Source organism: Colletotrichum acutatum, assembly GCF_030867785.1.
Source record: "Colletotrichum acutatum strain CBS 112980 chromosome Unknown BDZ83scaffold_18, whole genome shotgun sequence".
In the NCBI taxonomy this organism is placed as follows: Eukaryota; Fungi; Ascomycota; class Sordariomycetes; order Glomerellales; family Glomerellaceae; genus Colletotrichum; species Colletotrichum acutatum.
In genome coordinates, this window is record NW_026849012.1 from 317,136 (window position 1) to 340,846 (window position 23,711).

The 23,711-nt window shown below is 50.7% G+C and overlaps 8 protein-coding genes across 8 annotated transcripts; 4 read left to right on the plus strand and 4 right to left on the minus strand.

The window, feature by feature from the left end:
- Positions 1-780: 780 nt before the first annotated feature.
- On the minus strand, positions 781-2,824 carry BDZ83DRAFT_767086 (uncharacterized protein; the record flags this gene model as incomplete). Its single annotated transcript, XM_060515277.1, has 3 exons — positions 781-1,938; positions 1,996-2,151; positions 2,249-2,824. 3 exons carry the CDS (start codon positions 2,822-2,824, stop codon positions 1,222-1,224), a joined length of 1,449 nt encoding a protein of 482 aa, XP_060368358.1. The 3' UTR covers positions 781-1,221.
- Positions 2,825-3,346: 522 nt separating this feature from the next.
- BDZ83DRAFT_609846 (uncharacterized protein) lies at positions 3,347-4,049 on the minus strand. The gene has a single exon (XM_060507557.1). The coding sequence runs from the start codon at positions 3,681-3,683 to the stop codon at positions 3,384-3,386; it is 300 nt and encodes a 99-aa protein (XP_060368359.1). The 5' UTR covers positions 3,684-4,049; the 3' UTR covers positions 3,347-3,383.
- A 990-nt stretch (positions 4,050-5,039) lies between these two features.
- BDZ83DRAFT_139391 (uncharacterized protein) lies at positions 5,040-5,432 on the plus strand. The gene is made up of 2 exons (XM_060501273.1): positions 5,040-5,191; positions 5,265-5,432. Exons 1-2 carry the CDS (start codon positions 5,167-5,169, stop codon positions 5,399-5,401), a joined length of 162 nt encoding a protein of 53 aa, XP_060368360.1. The 5' UTR covers positions 5,040-5,166; the 3' UTR covers positions 5,402-5,432.
- Positions 5,433-5,462: 30 nt separating this feature from the next.
- On the minus strand, positions 5,463-6,275 carry BDZ83DRAFT_717183 (alpha/beta hydrolase; the record flags this gene model as incomplete). Its single annotated transcript, XM_060511918.1, has 1 exon — positions 5,463-6,275. One exon carries the CDS (start codon positions 6,273-6,275, stop codon positions 5,463-5,465), a length of 813 nt encoding a protein of 270 aa, XP_060368361.1.
- Positions 6,276-7,103: 828 nt separating this feature from the next.
- BDZ83DRAFT_789826 (uncharacterized protein) lies at positions 7,104-14,375 on the minus strand (the record flags this gene model as incomplete). Its single annotated transcript, XM_060515700.1, has 4 exons — positions 7,104-7,598; positions 7,653-12,956; positions 13,014-13,101; positions 13,156-14,375. The coding sequence occupies 4 exons, from the start codon at positions 14,373-14,375 to the stop codon at positions 7,479-7,481; spliced, it is 6,732 nt and encodes a 2,243-aa protein (XP_060368362.1). The 3' UTR covers positions 7,104-7,478.
- A 270-nt stretch (positions 14,376-14,645) lies between these two features.
- On the plus strand, positions 14,646-16,598 carry BDZ83DRAFT_139407 (uncharacterized protein). The gene is made up of 2 exons (XM_060501274.1): positions 14,646-16,113; positions 16,167-16,598. Exons 1-2 carry the CDS (start codon positions 14,769-14,771, stop codon positions 16,442-16,444), a joined length of 1,623 nt encoding a protein of 540 aa, XP_060368363.1. The 5' UTR covers positions 14,646-14,768; the 3' UTR covers positions 16,445-16,598.
- A 1,623-nt stretch (positions 16,599-18,221) lies between these two features.
- BDZ83DRAFT_139791 (uncharacterized protein) lies at positions 18,222-19,686 on the plus strand. Its single transcript, XM_060501277.1, has 4 exons — positions 18,222-18,471; positions 18,526-18,698; positions 18,870-19,422; positions 19,488-19,686. The coding sequence occupies exons 2-4, from the start codon at positions 18,673-18,675 to the stop codon at positions 19,497-19,499; spliced, it is 591 nt and encodes a 196-aa protein (XP_060368364.1). The 5' UTR covers positions 18,222-18,471; positions 18,526-18,672; the 3' UTR covers positions 19,500-19,686.
- On the plus strand, positions 19,565-22,920 carry BDZ83DRAFT_570927 (heterokaryon incompatibility protein; the record flags this gene model as incomplete). Its single annotated transcript, XM_060504355.1, has 4 exons — positions 19,565-20,379; positions 20,894-21,318; positions 21,371-22,136; positions 22,200-22,920. Coding segments are annotated over 4 exons (2,727 nt in total), but the record flags the coding sequence as incomplete, so codon positions are not given.
- Positions 22,921-23,711: the final 791 nt, after the last annotated feature.

A 23,711-nucleotide genomic window follows, 5' to 3' on the forward strand; every position in this document is an offset into this window, starting at 1 on the left:
CAGGACAGAAGCGAGATGCGGACTCGCAATGGGTGTTGCAGAGTTCGATAGCGATCCAATCGCCAGCGTGCTCTTCTCTTACAAATGCATCCCGCCTGACTGCATTGTAGTCTTTTAGCCAACGAGCGACGACCGACGGATTGGACCAACGCACGTAAGATCATCTCAGCGCGACGGTCACCAGCCTAAGCGGTTGCGAGCGGGACATATGCCAAAAGACATCGGTTTACAGGTACCTGATACTGGAGACGCCAGGTGATCTCCACGTGCGATGTAGAATGGCAATCCTGCACTGTCGCTTATGACTCCCCAACCAACCCACCGTACCCTTGTTGTCGACTCGTACCGGTAGCGACCCTCAAGTTTCTGCGCTCACCCAACACTCTCTCCAAATCACTCCGACGGCCGAGATACACAAGCAAGGTCTCCCTAGGTCAACACTGAGAGTCACGCCATTCCTCTCCCTCAACCACCAGGTCTCGATGTGGCGTCTGCAGTTTGCTGTGAAAAAGGGCATGCGCTCAAACCCTGCGCGTCGCTGCCTCCCTTCTTGAGCAGCCGGCTTCGTCGTCCTCATCTAAGTTTGCCAGAATCACTCGACCCCTTCCCTGCTTTCGTGCGGCTTGTTTGCTTCCTTCGCTGCAGTCAACCGGCGAACCACTATTCGTCGTAGCAACGTCAGTCTAAGACTCACTATCCACCCTGATGAACCGGGTGGTCTTTGCCAAATCGATTCTCAGATGCTTGAGCTTGCCAACCACTTGGAGCTCGCATTGCCTCGTCTGAGGCTTGCCCGAAGAAAGCAGCGCAAGAGCACGATGGCCATTGTCGACCAACTCACGATGAATCACTGCCTGCAACGACTCCCAAAAACACGCTTCGATATGTTAATCACCATAGCTCGAGGTTCCCAATATGTACCCATCCTTGCCCTCATTCTGAAACATTAATGGTATCTTAATTATTCGTAAATTCCCCATCACCATGGGAGGAATTCTGACCCATATCCCGACCATGACTCGTGAGTCCGTGACCAACATACATGCATTCTCATGTGCCCGATTTCCTAGCTTCGTGAAATTCCCAGTCGTTCTGTCCACTTTCCGAATACCTTTCCATGTAGCTGAAGGCCATTCAGAAAAGGGTTTGAAAAAAGTCCGATAAACTTGACCGATAGTCTATCTCCACAGTGCAACGCCTCGGTGATGTGATGCGATGCCTTCAAGCACTCGCAGCTTCCACACCAAGGCCAAATCCCGATTCCGTGGTTAACTCCAGCATCTTTTCTGCTACCCACCTACCATTATGAGGACCTGCGAAACATGAGGTCCGTACCATAACCATTGGCCAGAACATTGTCATGGTTCTGTAAGCAATACCCTCGGTCGGCGCCTCTTTCTTCCCTTCTAGGCCGAATACTGTTCGGATATCTTCGAGAATGTCTTCAACGACAGAGACACCATCCGACCAACTCGGCATAGGACCTAAGCTAGTGGCGACTTTGCCGCTGCTCTCCTTTAGAATGTTCCGTAACTCGATAATCCTCTCTAGAAGGTATACACGAAGCGAACGATAATGACTTCGCGCGATAGCAACGGATGACTCAGACGACAGTGAGAACAGACCGTTGAACACCTTCTGCTGCTGCCCGGAACATGTTGAAGCGCCAGAGAAACCGAGGAACGCGACGGCTGCCTCAAGATCGCTGCTCAATTCGATGCCGTTTCGGATTAGGTCGAGCAAATCCTCCGGGGGACTTTCGGTTAACTTGGTCAAGTTACCTTGGACTTGCACCTTGAAGTCAAAGGCTCTCTTGAAATCGACCACTTGTCTGACAAGTGGCTCGAGAACTGGACCTTTGCCCCACGGAGTTTCTACCTCTTCCAGCATTGACCATAGAGGCGTCAAGTGGTCTCGTTGTATGAACATCTCCATCAACTTTGACACAGAAAAGTTAGCTGGGGTGCTGATCACGGAATAATCAACCCTACTCACTGCCGCATGACAGAAGAAGGTGAAGCAGGCTTTGTCGACTTCGTTTGTCAAGCCATGGTCTGCCCGAAACTTGAACAACTGCAAGCCTCCAGCCCCATGGGGGAATACGTTTTCTTGCAAGTCAATCGTGCTTGTGCCTCGCTTGCCATTGATGACCTGCTGGGTTTAGCTAAGGTATCTAGAGTACCTCGGAGTTGGGGAGAAGTCCAAAACACAATAGGCGTCAACTTCGAAAGGGCCAACCCAAGCTTACCTCAAACATGCCGAACAGAAACAACGTGACGAGGTTGGCATCGTCTCGCACTGCAACTGGGTCTTGAAGAGCTTGGTTTAGAGTCGAAATGGCTTTGCCGTAATGTCGCCGAGCTTCGACCATGAGCCCTGATTGACGGAGAGATCGAGATGCACTCGCTAAAGCCACAGCGTGTGTGGCGTGTCGTGCGTGGCTCGCATCGGATAGATCGACGTCGTAGTACTCGGGAAGTCGACTGAATATCAAAATACTCGCCTGCGCGGCATAGTTTGTGTAGAAGCGGTTCACAGACAAAACTTCTGGGCCGATTTGGATGGACTTTGGAAGGACTAGTTCCGGCTCCTCTTCAGGATCCAACAGTGTTTGTGAGGATTCTCTTCGAACAAGGACCAGTGGCCCGGGTGAGCTGTCCTGCTGTTCACAATGGACTCGGGTTGGCGGAGGTTGCTGACGGTGTTTCCATCTAGATGTCCATGATGCTGGGTATCCGGAAGACCGTCGTTGTTGGGACGCAGAGAGGAATGCTCTACGTGGTTTGGGGCCGTCGCGCTTCACTCTCAAATCAGCATGGGCCATTACCATCCTCATAGCCGGGATCTCCGAAGCTTACCGTCATGCGCTTCTCCTCGACCCTCGAGTGGCCCTGTTGCGGTTTGGCCAAACTGGCCATGGCGACTAAGTCTCGTCAATCCAGCGGTGGTGTGGATTCGACATTCGAGCGACTCTTTCATCAGCAGCACTCCAACAGGACCAAAGCTGACGCGCCTGAAGGGAAGTTGCGAACATTGAAGCTATGTGAAGAGGTCAAATCGTGTTGGAAAGGTTGGGGAAGCTACCCACGATAAATGTGGAAATTTGGAGAATGTTTGATCTGGCTGATCCCGGTTAAGATCGCTCGTAGCCGTAGCGGCATATCCCATGTAGTCGAGGTCGACCAACCATCTATCCTTGGCAACGCGGGCGAACACGGCGCGTGCAGTAGCCCCTAGGCCAGGCGAACGACCTCGGTGAATTGGTTCAGGACAAAGCCTATTGGTGTCCGTCCGGTGGTGGCGGACGTGACTGAGACGTCACTTTGACCTGCCCCGAACCGGTCAAACTCTAAAAGCGTACAAGTAGCGCGCCGCGCTTGTTACTAGAGCGCCCAATGTCTCACACAGCGTCCTCGAAGAATCCTCCGGGGCAAGTTCCGGTGGTTAGCTGTCTTTGTTCGTTGGCTCTTCTCTCTCGTTGAGAATACTACTGTGGAATGACTTGTCCCACAGATGGTCGTCAGCAATTCGACATTGAGGACAGGCTTTGCCGGCGCAGAGGGATGCTGACCCCAATACCAAACCTGCAATTCTAGCCGTATGGAGAAGGCAGGCCGAAGTGTCAAAGGAACCCATGATACGCCGAGTCTAAGGCCGAAAACTCTGAGCTCAGACTTGAACATGAGGCTTAAGTTGCACAGACGACACCCTGATTCCGTGCATCAGGGTTTTTGCCTGCTAGATAATCACTCACACGCGTTAAAAGGGTCTTGTTCCGTTGGCGCGTGCTCTCATCGAGCTGCAGGACGTTGGACCCTGACAGCGGCCAGATGATCTGCGGCATACGATGCCGCTGGATCCACAAGCCACGACGAGCCAAGACGCCATTGCTACTATTTCCAATAGAAGTCTGCTCAGCCATGGCAAAGTCTGTTCAGTTGGATGGATGGATGGCAAAGTCTCGGATGCCAAAACGCGGCATTTCATATGAAATCGAGGCTTGTCGAACCTTGCCAGGCACTGGGTGGCTAGAATTTCCTACTAGGCCAAATGATTATGTTTATACATCAGGTACGGAGTTTACCAGAGTTGGCTAACGGCACCATCTGTACGACCCAACTATCATCCATGGGGCTCTAGAAAGCAGCTGATAGTGCGAGCTGACACCAACATCGAGATCCCCTTTGCATCTCATTCGGTGATTCAAGGATCAAGCAGTCTCACTTACTCGAGAATAGATGCCTTTCACCCCATGGAAAACCTGTAGCGGCAAGGTGACACAGGCTTTGAGCCATAGAAGCTGACGTCAAAGATCCCTCATAGCTATGGTGGGGGAGAAGCCGTTGCGTTGGGATTTTGGGAGGGGGAAGAGGGCAGAAAAAGGAGCTTGGGTCTGATGTTGAACCCCTCATCCTCTTCCACCCTTACCCATGAGTATGACCTCTCCGTGGATGAAGCAGCACAGACGAATTTCCCCAACTTTCCCCGGCCTTGACGGCACGCACATGAGAAGAAGCGAAGAGCTCGGATCCTCGCAACGCAACCATGGAGAGGGACGGCAGCGGACTCGTCCAGAGTTCGCGACGGGATCCTAGACAGGGCCGCCACAGGCCGTCCTCATCGCCGACGGACTTAGTCGGCAAGTTATTCATGCGACATGACACACCTCATTGGACGGACGGCATTCTCACGGCCACTGCACCGCCGCCGGCGGGTTGCCGTTTTGCTGCCCAGTCGTCTGTTCACACACAAAACGCTCCAGCCACCTTCCTCACATTGGAAGCCCGCCTCGCCCTCCTCCATGAACCATCCCCGCCTCTGCTGCTGTTTGACGCCGCAACAGTAAGTGCGTGCCGGCGTTTGACGGCAATGCTGGCCGGGACTGCGGGGACTCGGCGATGCCCCCGATGAGCGGCTCTTACACGCCCAACTCTATCGCGCTTCCGATATCAGTCAACCGGCCATCGTTTTACAGCGCCGGCTACTGGCTCCATACTCCATCGGTGACGGACTCGACCACCATCCCGTGAAAGCCTAACGCCGCTTCCGTCGGCAGGACTGACAAGACATCACTTCCATCCCAAGTCATGTGTACTCGAAATCCCAATTGCCGGATAACTCAATGGACGGAAGTTTGACTCGTTTACAGAACAACTAGTCAACTACATGCCAGGATGCACGACACAGACTCGTGAGGAAGCGAACCCCTTTATTTTGTTTATGCCTGGGTTCAAGGCGAGATCAAGGTTGTTTAAGGTTACGAGAAGCAGGGCCGAGAATGGGGCCGGCTGTTCCCTCTCACAGCCCCGTCACGGTGCGTCCCACACCATCCCGTGAAGGACCCTTTACCGTCCACGTTGCGGCCGACAGTCCGTACACCATGAAAGCTGCCGGCACTTGAACCTGAGCCCTTTCCAAACCACGCAACACGCTTGACTAGAAACTGGGGCGCGACCTTGCACTCATGATGCCGCGCCAGCTTCTACCGCCGGCAGCACGCCGATCTTTTGAAACCATCTCTCCAAATGCCCATTAAACTCCTCGCTCTCGAGCTGATGAAACCAGTGGCCCTTGCCCTCGATCACCACAATCTCATCCAGCGCCTCATCGCCCTTCGGCAGATGATCACGATCAGTGCCAACATACCAATCGTTCGAACCCAGCGTCAGGCGCGGGCACTTGAGCTTTCCCGCAAAGGCCTTGACTGCGTTCTCCTGCCTGCCCAGGCTCTCCGCGTCGCCCCAGCCGCCCCAGCAGAGCGCGTACATGACGGCTTTGTCGAACTGTGCCATGCGGCGGAGGTGCCACGTCTTTTGCCAGGCCGGGCATTCGGGGGAGTAGCAGTACGTGCCGAAGAATTCGATGAGGGTCGGGATGATTTTGTCCTGGGCGTCGGGGTCGTTGAAGAGGTAGGTGTCGCGTTCGCGGACGGCGTTGGAGAAGGCGTGAATGGGATCCACGCCGATGGATGCTTTCACGAGGTCCGGATGAGTGGTGGCGATGTAGTACCCTGCCGCTTCACCCAGGGAGTGCGAGATGACGATGAGGTTTTTGGTGATGCCTAGGTGTGATAGCAGCGTGAGCATGTCTTCGGCTGTAGATTGCGGGTAGTAGTCTATCACATCCGGGTCGGCGGATCGAGCGACGCCGGGCCAGGTGCGGATTTTGGGGTCCGGCGCCGGGGCGGAGGATTTTCCCTGACCGCGGCTGTCGATGGAGATTACACGGAGGTTGTGGGAGAGGAGGAAGGGGACCTGCCAGGACCAGTCGTGCATTTCGCACGAGAGGCCTGTGATGAGGAGGACTGTGTGGGATGCCGTGCGGGGTCCTTCGTCTAGGTAAAAGAGGTTGAAGGAGGGGTTTCGGGTGAAGTAGGGCATTTTGGCGGTTGGCTTTAGAGTTACGGGAGATGGTGCGATGGGTTATGTGAGTTCGATTGAGAGAGGTCACAATGTAGACGGGTTCGATTCCGTCTTTAATTGCGTTGTGTGTGATGATGTTGGCGGGGTTTCTTTGTCAGACGTTGACCTGAAAGCGTTCCCCGTTCATGTGTCAGCGTTAGCGCGAGTTGCAACTGGCGTAGCCAGAATAAGAAAGAGTAGGTAGGTAAGACTTTTGTCCTGCAAGCCGACCCCGCGAGTTCACCATATCCAATCAATGCAGTCGCCAGATTCCTAGTTTCGAAAGCTATCGACGGTATGCTATCGTGGAGGCTCATTGCACTTGGTTCGGGAAGTGCGTCTTACGTGAGATTGTTCGGGCGGTCGGAGAACCAGCCATCTGAGTTCATGTGCAAGTGAGATCCTTCGAATAATAGCTCTGCCAGTTTAAGAGCAGCATGCAGGCAGAATATGCCTCATATTAGGATGTTCGACTAGGTCCAGTTGGTGTTTACCAATGTGCTTGGTTGAGAGAGTATGGAGGTACGGGCCGCGAAGTTCGGGTTCGGGCTCGGAGGCCGTAGGTGGAATTGCGGGGGTCCGGGATCGGGATTTTGGGTTTGGGTGGAGACTTTTGTTCGACTTTCCGAACCCGAACGACGTTAAGGTAGTGTTCAGTTATTTCAGACTACCTTACCTTAGACTACTCCTGAGTAGTTGGATGAACGGACTTCTGTCTAATCTCAGGACGAGGAAATATTTGCGAGGAGTATTAGAGGTAGCTTTGTAGAAGGACTCTTAAAGTAGGACCAAGTAGACTAGGTACTCAAGCAAGCCATTCGACTATCAACTCTTTAAATCTTGAACAAGGCCATGAACTAACCTACTTCAACAACTTTACAGTACTACATACGTCACAAAAAAGGCCAAGAAGTCTGGAGTAAGTAGGTAGAAGGCGAATGAGAAGTTTCTATACTACCTGGATAAAAACGTAACTGCGTCAGGGTTAAGGAAACGGACGTCGAAACGAGGGCAGATGTAAAGAAACAGAAAAACAAAAAGTCACATCAAGCCTTCCCGTATATCCTGTCCAGACTACTAAGGGTCTGATACTGAAAGCATTCCTGTCAAAAAGCTTTTTACCTTCACTCGATTTCGTGCCAATTCGTCCAAGTGATTGTCCCTGGCTTCTTCCTGTCGGCGAAGTTCTTTCATGAGCTGCATAAAATGTTTAGCTAGAGCAAGTATCCCAAGCAAAAGACCATTACTCACCTTGAGTCTTGTCTCCTCCCTCTCTCTGTCCCGTCCGAGTGTCCCATATAAAGTCATCGTGCCTTGGAGAGCGTTTCGGTATGTCTCGGCGTAGGTGAAGTTGCCGAGATCCCACCTTGATGCTCGATTCACTGCCAAAGTAGCCTGTTCTTGGGCAAGTTCGAAATCGCCTATTGCTGTATGTATCCTCGAATCATAAGTAGCAACCTTGACGATCGCCACTTGGTGAACCTCAGGGCTTGACTGCGTCTTGAGGATCCAAGCAGCGCCAATGGCTAAAGGTAGAGCCTCAGCCGCTTTGGAATACTCACCCATTGTCTCGTACATGTCCAATAAGGCGAATACTCCATCCAAGTCGGTGGATTGAAGGTCGACATATCTCTGCTTCAACTTTGCAGCCTCTTCCCGTTGACCTGCCTGGAACATGACATCTGCACGCGCGGATGCGCAAAGAATGTCCCGCTCATCCTCATAGTCATAGTCATCTTCAGGGAAGAGAGCCTCGCTTGTGGCCTGCATGCGGGATATGAATTGATTTGCAACCTCAAACTTTTCCGTCCTTGCATAGGCTCGTGCCAACTCGGCCATAACCTCGATCATTTCTTCTTCGGTGTCTGGTTCGCTCTTCTGATACCATTCCCAGAATTTCGAAAGGAAAACTTCAGCGTCGGAGTGGAAGCTTTGCTTGGTGCATGCCTTTGATAGGGTTCGATAGAGAAAGGCATATTCGTCGGGGGAGGCAGCCCCAGTTTCTTCGAAAGAGTGGAGGAATTCCCGATGGAGGCGCTCTGACTCTGGCCACATTCCTAGTTCTGGGTATACGATGAGAAGGCTTTGCTTGACTGCGAGCGAGAGTTCGTGGAATTCGCCGAGTTCTTCCTCGGAATGTGCCAGAAGCTTTTCAGCAAGCTGGAGTGCCTCTCGGAATGACCGAGTCGCCACCTTTGCACTGACGAGGCTTTCCGTAAACCACAGAGTTTCCTCTGCATCTTCACCGAGTGCTTCACGAGCCAGATCTACTGCTAAAGTATGATTCTGGACGGACTCTTGGGCCTTATCGGTATTTTCGTAAACCCGTCCCAGTAGATGGTGGACGCGACAGGCCATGTCAGGGCGGGTTGTCCCATAGACCTGCGGAGAAGCTGCCAAGATCTCCAGCAAAAGAGTCTCAGCTTCTTCGAAGTCTTCTTTTCCAACGTGGATTGCTGCCAAGAGCCTCATAGTATAGAGTGAATCATCTGAGTGCACCCCATCGCGACTGTCAAGCCCTATTTCAATAGAGGCTCTATAGAAGGTGCTCGCTTCGTCCAGTTCATTTTGAAGCTCTTTGGCGTATCCGAGATAATGATATGCTTGCTCCAAAGCCTTGCCGGACTCTGGCACCTCGCCGCTGATCTTGATACACTGGTGTGCTGCCTCTTCAGCCTCTCCAAAGCGTTTGGCCCTAATGTAAGCTTTGGCCAAGTGCAAAGTTGCAGCCCTAGTTTCTGGGTGGATTTCGCCAAACTTGCGAGCCACGATGTCCATATTCTGTTGTAGAAGCTGAATAGCATCATGAATCTTGTCTTGATGTGAGAGAAGCATGATTGAGGCAAGCTCATATTGAGCAATGACAGTTGTGTCGTCCTCCTGACCAAGGCGAGCCCGATACTCCCCAAGAGCCTCACGCCCGTATTGCTCCGCCCGGTCGAGCTGCTTCTGTTTCCTTAGATTCGTGCACAGCATGACCTTGACTTGGGAAGTGTTCATAGGGTCAGGCTGGAGACAGAGTTCATACCCTTCGAGAATCTGTTCGAGAACGACGCTCTCTTCAACCAAACGCTGCTCATTCTTCAGTGAGATGGCTAGGTTGATCATTTGAGTTGATACTTCGTGGTTTGCCGCGCTCGATGCCGATTTAAGAACTTCAACCAGCGTCTGGCGCGTCTCTGACTCTTGCTTCCACAAACACCGGGACTGGTAGCTGTTGGAAAGCTTCTCTAAGGCAAGCCGGGTGCAGTACGCGTTCTTTTTTCCATGCGTCTTGATGCAGATTCTGATTATGTCGCGATAGATAGAGTCGGAATCCTCAAATCGCTGATAGAATTCGAAGTTGGCAGCAACGTTAATGATTGCGTCGAACGTACGGAAAAACTCACTTCTCCTAACATAAAGAAGCGAAGATGGCAAGGTCCTCGCTATTTCTGCTGCGTCATTGAACCTTTGGGCTCTGCAGTAGTCAACGGCAAGGTTACATCTCAGCTCGAGCAAGGAATGTCTATAGCCCTCGTACTTTTCGTCTTCGTCCAGGTCATGGTTGTCGTAGGCCTTCAAGATTCCTTCTGCCATGGATATAGCAAGGTCGAGCTGCCCAAGAATGGAGTATGTACAGGCCAGAAAAGCTTCTGCTTTGAGCGTCAAGGGATGAGTGATCCCGAACGTGTCAACTGCCTTTTGGTGAATGCGTTGAGCATCCTCTTGGGCTTCCTGAACCTTGGCTTGACCTGCAAGGACACAGACCCGGTCTAGCAAGGATTCAAAAAGCTCTGGACTATCCGAAGGTAGTTGGGCTTCTCTGCCTGCGAGGATTTCTTGATTGAGCAGCGCAGCTTCGTCAAACCTGTAAAGCAATGCGAGCAAGTCGCATAGGATAGTTGCGGTCTTTAAAGTTGTGAGATGAATGGCTCCCAGTCTTTGTCTTTGCGTCTCGAGAGAAGTCTTCAATGCCATCTCCCTTTCCCAAGGTGTTTCGACTCCATCACCCAAAGACAAATGGATTTCGTTCCGTTCAGTCTCGAGTTTTGAGAGAGTGTTCTCAAGAGTGACTCTCGCATCCTCATTGCTAAGGTCTGTGTCGTCTTCGACTGAGATATCCTCCAGCATCTTCTCGATAAACTCTGGTTTCTCTGAATCCCGTGCTATTTCTTCAAGTAGCTTAGTTTGAATGTACTCCTTGAGTAGCCGCAGGTTCTCTAGGTACTCCGGTTCGTCTCCATTCCCACTCAAACTTTCGATGTCTTCTAGGTATGCTGTAGGCAGGAGCTTTTCTTTATCTCCAACAAAGATGCGGTAGCCGTGACGTTCGACTAGCTCTATAACTCTTGGTCGGTTGTTCAACTCAGTAGCAATGTGAAGACTACTCCTCCTGTGACCTGGTTTTCCTTTACCTAGCAGGGCAATGATGATGTTCTCCATGTCTAAGCGCCACTTGTAGAGACTCCCTGCATTGATGCTTCTATTTTCCCATAAAGGACTGGTCTGAGGACGTCGGCCAACATTAACCGCGAGTCGCAAAATCCGATCTAGCGCATCTCCTGTCTCGACAAGAGCTCCGGCTTGGAGGAGGGCGTGAACCGCGCCAGGATTTCCGGAATAGACTGCCATATTAAGAGGCGTGATGTCAGGGTTCTCATCATCGAAATTGGTCGCGGTGTTTATCAAATCTCTGATCTGTGGGTTTCTGAGGAGATGAAACAGAACATGGTGACCATTGACCCGAGAAGCCAGTGAAGCTGCACGATGTAGCAAGGAGAAGCTGCCGTATACTAGAGTCGCGCCCCGGGCGATTAAGAGATCAATGGTCTCAGCGTTGCACTTCTCCAAACTGATTGCCGCTTCCAGGGGCGTTCGTTCCCCCCACTTGGAATTGATGTCGGCTCCGTGATCTAGGAGAAGTTCGACGGTGGATGCATTTCCGGATGATGTCGCGAGGAAAAGTAAGGACAAAGACGCGTCACCAGCTACGAAAGGATCATTGGCGCCGATTCTTTTTCCATCACTTTCGAAATCGAGGAATACGGATGCAACAGCAGTGTTGCCTTCCTTTAAAGCGATCGCCAAATTGTCAATCGTTGGCGACAGCACCTCCTTTTCTAGCAAAAGCTTCACTATGGCCGGTCCGGCGCGGTCTTCCCTTTTGCAGATGCGGTCGACGGCATTCATCGGCTCTTCTTTGCCGCGAATTGTACAGCGTGCACCGCGATCGATAAGGGCCAGTAGCAGATCGGTGTTGAATCTGCACGGTGCAGCGCTCAAGGCTTTCATGAGTATGGATGACCCACGTCGATCCTCTTCAGCACAAGAAGCTCCATTCTGAATCAGTAGGTCGATTGTAGAGTCGAGTGCAACTCGCAACATCTGGCCATGGATCATGAGTGGTAGAAGAGCGTCGTGGGGATGGAGAAGGCCGAAGAGACTAGACGACTGAGCTGATGGGGTTGTCCATTGTGTCGCACGGTAGTTCTCTTCTAGGCCCAGTAATTTTGGAATCAAGCCATGAAGATGCAGTGAGCAGGCCAAAGAAAATGTGTTCTGAGTCCATCCAATTGTGTGGAGCTGGTAGTTGGAGGAGGTTTTCGATGTGCGCTTGATGAACAGGTCAACAAGTGGACCATTGTTCGCGGCAATGGCAAATTCGAGCGCGGTGCCAAGAAACAAGCAGTTTCCCACTTCAATGCCAGGGCTAAATACGCTGACTTTTAGATCTTCTTTGAGATTGTTGTTGCTCAAAAGCAGATTCATGGCAGACTCGACCTCTTCAGGCTCAAACATGCTCAACCAGTGAAAGGGTGTTTCGGGATGGCTCTCGGTGAGGCGCGTCGGCACATCCTTTGAAAGGAGGAGCTCGAGAATATTGAGATGACCTCCCTGACAGGCAATCGTAAGCAGACTGTCTGTCCAGATTATTCTCGCTTTGATTGATCCAGAGGCCGCTGAATGTAGCAGAAATTCGACCAGAGGCTTGATGCCCTGGCGCACAGCAACACTGAGGAGACTCTCTCGCGTTGGTATACCGTCATAGTCCCCTGGCTGAGAGATACAGTTCAAATCTTCGAGTCTAATGTCTCTCAAACTCAAACGTTTCAGTCCTTCTTCAACACGATCCAAGGATATGCCTTCGATTATGGGGTTGCCGTCGTATAGGATGTCGAAAGAACGATTCAGATTATCTCGCTGTTTGTATCTCTCGTGTAAACGAAGCCGCCTGACAAAGTTGTCATCGATTTTGATGCCTAATAACTCCTTTTCGATCTCAACGAATTGATGAGGTATTTGCCACAAGTGAGGCGGGGGGTCGACTCCGAGGACATCGTAAAGCCGAAAGATAAGCCCAAGAGCTTTTGCACTCTCAAGCTGCGCAGACTCCGTGAGCAGATCGAGTGCCTTGCCCAAATCCGGCCTCTCTGTGCCAACCCCGTGGATGTAGCACATGGCTAATTCGAAGAGAGCAGAGCGCTTTTCGGATAGCGATGAAGCATCCCTTGAGGTGCGCTGGAGTTGGTCCACAAAGTCGGTTTGAATGATACGTGGCATTCGGGGAATGGTCTTGTCGGTCAGCATACATCAAAAAGACCCGGGGGTTAGCTGATATTCATAACTCACCGACCTAGTTGTCAAAGCCTTTCCGGAACTCGGACCAGGGGCCGAATCTGGTGGTGAATTGATGGCGAAAGAGCCAATCCCCTGCCCCCTGAAGCATTCGTCAGTAATAATGCGCTTCAGCTAAACAATATCTTGTACCTACATCCAGTCATCTCTGATCAAGTATTTGTGCTGTCGAAACAAGGCGAGAATGACCTCTATACCACGCCTTCGCTCGGGATCATCTCTTAGTGACGCCTGCAAAGTTCGGCTGATCATTTGGATCAGGGAAGCCTCATTCTTCTCAGACACCCCTTGCAAGTATTTCAGACTCTGGAGAAGAAGTTCGTCTTTTGGAAGGTTGCATAAATATGTCATCATGTCCATGCTGTCGTCTGCATCCTCAACGCTTTGCAGTGTGGCGAAGTAATGTTTCCCACCTAGAAGAAGCTCCCATACCAACAAGCCGAACGAAAAGATGTCGCATTTGAAGAAGTCTTGTGCATGGTGGAGAGCATGACGTCTAGTTCTCACCTCCGGAGCGTTCATGAGCGGTGTACCAAGATAAATCCCCTGCGGTTCTTCAGAATCGTATAGATCAACGATCGAATGCCCAAAGTCTGACAGCTTTGCTACCAACTGCCCCTTGTTCCCGTCAAAGACTAGGGTGTTCTCCAATTTGATATCTCCATGGGCAATGCCACAGCTGTGTAACTTAGCCAGTCCGCTGGCTATGTCATGCATGAACCGAACCTTGGCCGCTAGGTCGAAGGTGTCGTCATCTGAATGGCTTTTGCAAAAGTCCCTGAGGGTTCCGTGTGAGCCGTATTCCATGACCAAGGAGACATTGGTGCTGTTCTGAGCGGATGTCGACGTATACTCAGATCTGAATCCCAACATAGAGACGATATTCAAATGCTCCTCGATGGATGGAATCGCGAGAATGCGGAGCTCCTTCAAGACCGTCGCGACAGAACGGTGTCTCGTCGCGGCACTCCAATCACTTCGAGACTCAGAGTTGCCAAATAAGTTAATCTTTTTGACCGCAACAATGATAGGATTCCCATCATCTCTTTTGATGCTTAGAGTCACTTTATCAACGGAATAAGATGCGCCGTCGCCGAGATGAACCGGGGCCGCGTCCCAACTGTGATCAAAGTCGGCATCTTTGAAGTGTTTAAGTTTGACGTGGTCATCTGGCGATTCTGAGTTTTTGGTTATCTCATCTTCACTTAGACTGACCAAGTAATTCCATACATCGATCGGCTCGAGCTCGGCTGTTGTCCTGGTCGTCGTTGCTGATTCGGGATCGGGATCGGATTGGTCGCCTGTCGAAAATGCCTCAGAGGCGAGGACAGTGCGGACGTCCCATATCAAACTCATCTCGGTTCAACTTTGTTATTCGCCATAAGAGGTGGGATTATTCATACGGTCGTCACCAGGACTGGGAAAGGGGAGAGGCCGTGACTTTTACAACAGTCTATCTTTTCAAGTGCACCATTACCGCGCATTCCGATGGTCTGACTTGATGCATTTCGTATTCAGCCGCACCCCAATCTAGAAGGACTTGCACCACCTGACGCGTTGCAGCCTAACATGCAGGAAACTCTTGACAGAGTAGGAATAGCGTCGCAACTGAGCCACTGAAATGTCGCGAAATCGGCTAGGGTCTCTGAATGAGCTACCTCCTCGACGGCTTATTTCACATCTCAATTATTTCCTCTCGGCATTCAAATCATTTCATCTAGCCCGTGCCAAAGTCGCTTCCCCCGCATCATGGAGGCCGCTGGACTAGTGCTCGGTGCTGTCGCACTGATCAAACCCATATGTTCCACGATAGACAACACCCTGACCAACTACAGCAACTTTGGGAAGGATGCCGACCGTCTCCGGCTGAGATTTTCGATTCAGCGAACCCGACTTGGCTCTATGGAACGAGTTCTGTTTGAAGACAGCAAGTTCGCGCCAGCCATGCCCGGTTGCTTAATCGAGCACCTGCCGAAGACGGTTTGTGATGATATCCTGGGGCTGCTGAGAGAGCTTTATGGACTCTTAATGGAATATGCTGCGGTGAGAGGACAATACAAAGTGCAGGACCGAGCCGAGAGCCTCGAACTTGGCGACTTGGCATCCATGTCGGAAGAAGACCGTGTCAAGAGTCTTTCATCGTCAAAAAAGGATTCGGCCATTGCCCAGCAAAAGTCTGTGGGATGGGCTAAGAAAATGCTCTGGGTAGCCTTCGACAAAAGCAGTACCGAGAAGCTTGTATCTGAGTTCGAGGCCTGGACCGAAAGAATACAAAACTTACTTGAGGCGGCGTGGTGGCCATCGACTTTCTTTGAGACGTTGGAAAGGCTTCAGAAACTCGAAAAAGATGTCGATGCAGGATCTATAGGGCTTCTGCGAGGAATTGAACTGAGGAAGCTGGTCATCACCTCACCCGCAGATATCTCCCCTGGATCATACGCCAAAGAAGCACTTTTTAGCGACTTGTCTATCACGTCCAAACTCCCCAACTTCGAGCTTGGTTATCTCAAAGGCTCGGATGGGTGCTATCTGATTGAGTCGAAAGGTTACACACCAGACGCGGGCAGTGCTGTGAGTGCGGTCGTTGTTCGAGAACGCGTAATTCAGTTGGCCGCCCTACTACATGATGCTCCGTCGAGCGACCCAGCGTTGGCAGTCCTGCCATGTACGCATTATTTTGAAGATACGCCAGGTCGGAGGTTTGGTCTCTTATTCAAGCTCCCTACGCCTACTAGTCCATCGGCCCCGTCGCTTACTCTTTCGAATCTTCTCGACGAACGATCTAAAGCAGGTCGGCCATCACTTCCGGCCAGATTATGCCTGGCACACAGGTTGGCAGCCTGCTTGCATAGGCTTCACGGGTACTCTTGGGTCCACAAGTCTATCCGCTCGGAGAATATCCTGCTGCTCCCTAAAGACGCTGGGATGTCCACAACACTCGAGAGCGCAAGACTGATCGGCTTCGAATACTCACGGCAAGACTCCGACTTTTCGGATCAGTTTGGCGAATCAGAACTGAAAAGAAATATTTATCGGCATCCAGAGAGATGGGGTCAGCCTACTAAACGGTTCGGAAAGATTCATGATATCTATGGTAAGTGAAATCTGCCGGTGTCATGACGAGTGCTAATCGACTATCTTTCCTAGCTCTTGGTGTCGTCTTACTCGAGGTTGGGCTTTGGTCTCGCGCCGATCAGATTGATAAGGGAACCCTAGTAGCGCCAGAAATGGAGGACAAGCCCAAAACAACGGCCCAGACAAGACTTCTTAAACATGCTCACCAAAGATTGGCTTTCTTTGCTGGGGAAACATTCCGAGATATTACCGTTGGCTGTTTATCTGGGAAGATCGGTGATGCCAGCGTGGTTGACTCTTTCTCCACGATCGTAGATAATCTGGAGAAGCTGGCGAAGAGTGTTTTTTGAGTTAACGTATTCCTATACATGATGTCGAGCCACTACTTTCGATAAAAATACTTTCACTGTTCATTTTGGTTTGCTTCATATTTGTTTTTCTTAGGAACTTCCGAGCTACATTATACATCTCGAAGGAAATATCGGCGACTGGCTTCAATGCTTATTAGACGAGATAATAGTCATATACACATAAGGTACATACTTAGTTGATTGTGCTCCGGCTGAGCTCTTCAGGGCTCATATGATAATCTGCATAGTCTCAACATCGTTCGTAACATCATCTCCCAGAAGCCCATGAGAGTAGTGCCATCTCTATATGAGTCTTCCTTGTCAATGGTTCTCAAACCTACGGTTGCTCGTTCGCGGTGTCAGTATTAGCAGGCTATCCACGTTCCCATCGCCAGTGGCTGGAGCCACACCTGTTGTCGATGGCACGAGGTGGCTAACGAGAACCTCACTGCCCCCTAGCTACTATCCAGCTACACAAGACGGGGCGGAGCCGCCCGTCCGGAAGCCCCGCCCGAAAAGTGCGCCCGGGTCAAAGATATACGGGCACAAAAAGGTCGACTAGGCAAGGTACCTGATAAAAAAGTAAGGCATCTAATTGATGTGCTGGCAGGCAGAAGTCTGGTCTGGGTTCGTCTTGGCCAGATGCCGATTCAAAATGAGAGACAGCCCCGCAAGTAGAACTCTCTTGTTGCCGGTTGATCTGTACACCCAGCTTCCATACTCAGGATGAGTTGAATCGTCTCGCGGACGACCATAGCGACCAATATTCAGAGCTAGATGTACTCTTTTCTTCACGAAAGCATAGTAGGGTTCCTCTTTGCGATTATATTTTTGAATTATCTGAGTCCGCCCTGCCGTTCATCATCTATTACGGATAAGGAAATACTCTGCTGTTCTTACTGCTGCTCGCATGCTCATTATGCCGAAGTGGTTGTACCGATCTGGCACAGGTACCGGCGAGTCTAGCCATTTCGGTGCGTATTTGCGCTGGAATACTAGTTTTCAGCGCACGACTAGACCCATATCTTGATGATTATCGCTATCCTCGAGTCGAAATTACGCAGAATGTGTCTCTAATAATGGAAGGTAGGTCGTGGTTGCCGTGCTAACTCTTGAACGGTGCCAGGAGGAACCTCACTCTTGACCCCGCACTTCGGTACTCTCAGAAAGTAGATGTCCGTATCATTCAAAAGCTTTCAGGCTGTCCAAACAAACTCCAACACAGTTCATCGTCGCGAGTTAGGGAGTTCGCGCGGGACTCCCCGTGCGATCTGGCCGGGAATACCGGACTTAGCTGATAAGGCGCCTTTGAGGCTGCGTGCTGCGTGCCATCTCACAGGCTACAGCGGGCTCTCATAGGCGCTCCCATATGTCCCAGCGACTAGCGCACCACTGACTTGACGTCTTGGCATAAGGAGCGTCGCAAGGTGCAACCCACAACTGACTGGGAGTAGGGAAACCAAGCCACTTCACGGTTTGATACCACATTATGTGGGCCGTGATAAGGTTGCCTCGCGGGAGCCTATTGCTGACTGCATGTAGCCTGCTTCATCGAGCCGTTCCGGGCGGAGGGCTTCTTTCCGGGGTTCGTAAAGCTCGTGTCCCAGACATACTGGAGAAAATCTCCTTCTCTAGATTGAATATCGGCTTACATGACGGTAGATTGCACCTCGAAAACACTCATTTCCAGGCTGACTTGATGGAGAGATTTGGTGTGTTCCGACCGCGCCCAAGTGTGATTTGAAGGCCTCCTTTCGTATTCCAACCCGCCCCCCCCCCCCTCACCGGCCATATGGATGCATTCGCAAACACACCTCGCAACTTAAGCCGCAGCCTGCCTAAGCGCTTATACGTCGCCATCATCTTCTAATGAGGTCCAATGATACTGCCACAGCCTCCAGTGCCGCCATTTTTGGGGCGAACCAACTTCCACGACGCTGGACAGGCGCACGAGGCGCAAGGCAACCATGAAGCACACCACCGTCTGAACTCGCCCAGCGAACCTCGTGTCAAGACCTGCCAAGTATGTGAGTAGTGTCCGCCTAATTCACGCTGGTCTCTCTAACCGTGATGGTGTGAAGGTGCCCGGGTATCGCGTAGCGTTAAATCCACTTCGGCCGGTCCTACATAACGACCACCCCAGCCCAACGCCTCTCACAAAGCTCCTAAACGACTACCCTTTGTACGCCGTACCTGGACGCGAGGCTGCCTCGGTCTCGTATCGCATTATGCCCGACCAAAAAAGCAGAGATTCGTAAGAATTCGAAGTCTATTATCATTTTTCCTCCTGTGCATTGATGTTGTGGTCGTTCCAATGATGCGTTGCGGCTAATCGTGAAAAAACATGGTTCAGGCCCCCAAACTACAAAGCGATATCTTCATTCGGTGAAGAGATTGCTGACAAGCTGTGCTACAATCATCTTAGCGAAGAATTTCTCCCGAATGACGAAATTGCTCGCTTCGTCAACAAAGATCAAGTGGAAAAAGTTCTCAGGTTTGCAAACCTTGGTACTGATACCAGCCTCATCGACTTTGTGTCGGACGATGCCAACCAGTTATTCCTGATCCTCGTATCGATGTCAAGCAAAGATGAAGAGCAAGTGTCTTTTTTGGAAGCTCTGAAAGCCCATCTTTTCACCAACAAGTCCCTTCCCATTACGTTCCAAGGGGCTCGAAATGCTGTCGGCGACAAAGTTTTCTGGTGGCAACCCTACTCACCCTCTGGCGGTGATTGCCCCCGTCTCCCTCTTCACATTCAGCGTTGTGGCCGCATCCAGAAAGACCTCTTCCAGATAAACCAGTGGAGGTTCATTGCCCCAGTATTCGGAACAGGGCAAGACTTCCGCTTTCATTTCCGAAAAAGCGTAGTACTTCCGTACCTGGAGGTCAAGCAAAGAGTAGAAAGCCGAGGGTTCTTTGGGGAGGTGTTGCAAGTAATTGTTCATGCAGCGCATATCAATGCTCCGAACTTGATCAAGGTGAGCATGAAGACACCGTTGTCGTGCGCTTGCATCATATACTGACAGCAGCTCATAGACCGAAGACGGCTCCGTAGCGGTTGCACTGAAGAAGGCAAACGACGACCCTGAGCTTCGCAAGTTCTTTGACAAAGAGGCAAATAATCTCGAGAGATTTAGAAATTTCAAGTCGAACCACCTGATCAAACCTATCGCGGCCTACGAACAAGACCAAGATCGCTGTCTCCTCTTTCCTTGGGCAGAAGGGGGGAACCTGGCTCAATACTGGCGTCGTACCCCTGGGGCTTCCTTGAACAATTTCGAGCTTGCATGGGTTTTTGGCCAGCTCACTGGCCTGTTTGAGGCTCTCGAAGAATTGCATGGGAAGAACTGCAGACATGGAGACCTGAAGCCAGAGAATATTCTAGTATTCATCGATGCGGACAAAAATAAGTCACTGCAAATCGCCGATATGGGACTCACTACTTTCCACGAGCTAGAAGCTGCGACCGGCATTAGGAGAGCTCATGAGATTCTCACCTTGACGCCGCCGGGAACATCTCGGTATGAGCCCCCTGAGATGGACATCAACCGAAACAAGAAGCTACCCGCCCACGAGACTCGATCGAGAGCTTATGACATCTGGTCCATGGGATGCGTTGTCTTGGAGCTACTCATTTGGCTTGCTTGTGGCTTTGAGACCGTGAAAGCTTTCAGAGGTGGAACTGCGTACTTCTGGGAGTGGAACGATGACGAGAAGAAGTATTGTGTCGGATCTGACACACGAGACCACATCACAACTTTGGCTACGAAATGGCAGGCTCAATCAGCGTGGAGAGAACTTTTGGAGCTTGTCGAATCGAGGCTTCTCGTCGTCGACGTATCGAAGGACAGCAAATCCAGCTCGCCTGAGTGTCGCGAGATAGCCTCCGCAGCTCACAGGCAGATGAGAGGAATCCAGGAAAAATACTACCTTGCGTGAGTTCCGACGGGAGAAAAATCCAATTCTCAAGGTTGTTCAAAGGCCAACTCAAGAGTTAGGAGTAGCACAACGGGCGATGGACTGGCCCTAGGACACGACTATGAGCATAACATGATCAAACGTTCGCTGCCTTCTTACGAAAACAACCTTGACGAGTTTGGCGGGCTGGTTGGGATTGAGCGCAAGGCGACGGAAGAGTTGGAGCCAAATCCTGATCGCTCTCTACCGGAAGGCAAAGATACCGATGTGACTGATAGACTTGATGAAGTAAGTTAGATTATTCACAGATAATCAAGCCGATGAACGACTCCAATGCTGACTGAAGACTGGGTTTAGTATGTCAGTAGACCTGCAGTAAAAGACCTGAATGAATTTTTATGCTGATATTTCATGTTTCGCCTACGAATTAGAATGTTAGTCACCTCCCCAACTCACTCACATGCTTTCAGATATCGTAATTATTGATTACGCTCTAAAATAGTCGGTGAGTTGAAAGTTGAAGCTCAGTAGGACACGCCTTGCTAATAGTATCATAGTTTGTGAGTTCGCTGGATTTGATCTCATGGATCAACGAGCAGTTAACATTGAGCCTGCACAGAAACAAAGTCAACTCAATGACTCTTGGGAGTCTCTTGCTGACAATGACTTCGCCTCCCAAGTCCTCGAGAAAATTCAGTGGGCTCAATCGGAAGCTTCGCTCACAGGAAGGAAGATCTTTTGCTCAAAATGCAGCATCGTATCGCCGCCAGATTTATTCCCTGCAGAATTCAGACCATCAGAGGCTCAATTACACTGTGGTCTCTGCAGCATACTTCTTAATGCTCTGCAGCGAGTATATGATAATGTGCTTCCGGAAGTCGTGAAGCTACGGCAAACACTTACCGCAGTTTGTGTAGACGGCGGGCCAAATCTTCTTTCGATCTATGTCGACCCTGGTACGTAGATGTGCGACATCTCAACTTTGCACCGGCTGAACTCTGCGCATAGGTGGTGAAATTCCGAGGGGAATGCAAGTCGGCCTACCGAGACTTCCCATAATGAACAGCCCAGACCAGTTCACTGTGTTGAACCAGTGGTTGCAAAGTTGTAATACACATCCCGAATGCAACCGCCACACGGCCCAGCAGAACTTGAAGATGCCAACCCGCCTTGTCAAAGTCACGACGCCAATTCAACTTGTGAGCTGCAGTACAATGGGGCCTAAAAGCTGCCAGTACATAGCTCTAAGCCATTGTTGGGGTCAGTTGCAGAAGCACGAACGATTTTGCCTCTACACGGCGAATCATTCCCAACTGCAGGACCATATCGATTTTGACCATCTACCAAAGACCTTCCAGGACGCTATCAAAGTTACTCGCGGTCTCGGCATAGATTACATCTGGATTGACTCACTATGTATCATCCAGGACAATAAGGATGACTGGGAAAAGGAGTCAACAAAGATGGAAGAGGTCTTTAGTGCAGCATACTGTACAATCAGTGCAGCCTCTGCCAGATCTTCACTCGACGGCTTCTTATCTAACCGTCCGCCCAGGCCAAGCGTTCTTGTACCGGTGAAGGGTTCACCAGACCTGTATGTATGTGCACACATTGATGATTTTCAACAAGATGTCGAATTGGCAGAGATCAGCAGGCGAGGATGGGTTTTGCAAGAAAGAGCTCTATCGAGACGATCAATTTATTTCACCCCAACCCAGGTGTACTGGGAATGTGGATATGGGATACGGTGTGAAACCTTGTGCCGCTTGTATAAGTAAGCTGAAGCCGGGCCCTATGCGGAAGGCGAAGATGGAAGTTCTAACTTTGTCACTCACAGTTCGAAGGCAGTGTTTTTGGGGGACGCCAACTTCCCTCAGTCTGCTTTGGATCATTATCGAGATGGGAGGCAGTTACTGATTCAAGATCTACACGAGAGGTACTCTGCGCTTGCATTTACGAAAGCTTCCGACAGGGCCGTCGCAATCCTTGGTCTTCAAACCAGACTGGCGCGAGCACTGCAAACTCAAGCCGCCCACGGGTCCTTCGAGAAGTATTTCGCCAGGGGTATTCTCTGGAAACGCGATCAAGTAGTAGACATGACGGCCATTACCCAGTCGACGTGGCTTGTTCCTACTTGGTCGTGGTTCTCCAAAACGGGAAAAATTCAGTATATGAACCTTGAGTTTGATAAAATTGAGTGGGCGAATGAAGACTTCGAGAGCCCGTTCTCTCGCCATCAAGACATGCTCTCTGGATCGTCATATTACGGTCGCGATGAGGACTATACTATCCTTCGCGGTATTGCAAGACGCATGGACGTAAGTGAGCAGCAGATTGCGTCAGAGGTTTGTTTTGACAGGAAGAACAAGTTCAAAGCCAAAGATCTACGGGCTGTTATAATTGGCCGTGATAAGAAAAGCCGCGAACCGAAAGTCCATGTTCTTGTCATCTGCCAAAGCCAAGGCGTTGCAAATGATACTCGGTATGAGAGGGTCGGGGTTGCGTCTTTTTGTGAGAAGCAAGTTTCAAAGGAATGTATCTGGGTCGACATTTATTAATCACTACCTACTTCCCATTGTTTGTAGTAAGGCATCCTTGAACGGACGCTTCTCACAGAGTCACTATGCTATTTGTCGCGCCTCCCTTGCTGCATTTGCAGATTGACCTCGTCCATCTATGTGACTATCCCTACCGAGGCAGTTACTGCCAATGATTCGGAACGGGACAAAGCGGCATGTACGCATTCTAGATGCAGACTCTCGTTATATCTGATAAGCGGAAAGAGGGCGGGTGGACACAGGAACGTGCATAAAGACAAGGGGGTCCTCTTTGTGTTTGTTTTTATTTTTGTTTTTGTTATGACTTTCTATTCGAGTTTCGTGCTCCTCTGCAGAAGAAACGTGACATTCCAACATTGGAGAATGTCCATGTGAAATTATGGACTCGTGTTTACGTAGCACTTGGTTGAACTCCATTGGGCCTGAATCCAGATTCCCGTGCCCAGAATTACCGGTCCACGCCTCAGGTGACTTCCATCTCACAGTTCTGTGGTGACTTGACCGGCTGAAAATTTTACACTTTCTCGACAGAACGGGCTTTTTTACCATAGGCAAGGTGTTTACGATGGTCAGGTTGCTCAGTGGGCTTATTTAGCTCTAGATCACCTTATGGAGTAATATGTGTTCGTAAGGCTTAATTAATTCAGCGTAGGCTGGGAGAGAAGCTAGGTAAAGCAGGACGCGAGAGATCTCACAGCAACCTGGTAATACTAAGGGACGGTGAGACGGGTGACAGGCTGGCAAGTAGGACCAAGCCCCAGCCCAACGCTACTGATTTTGAAGGCCCACAC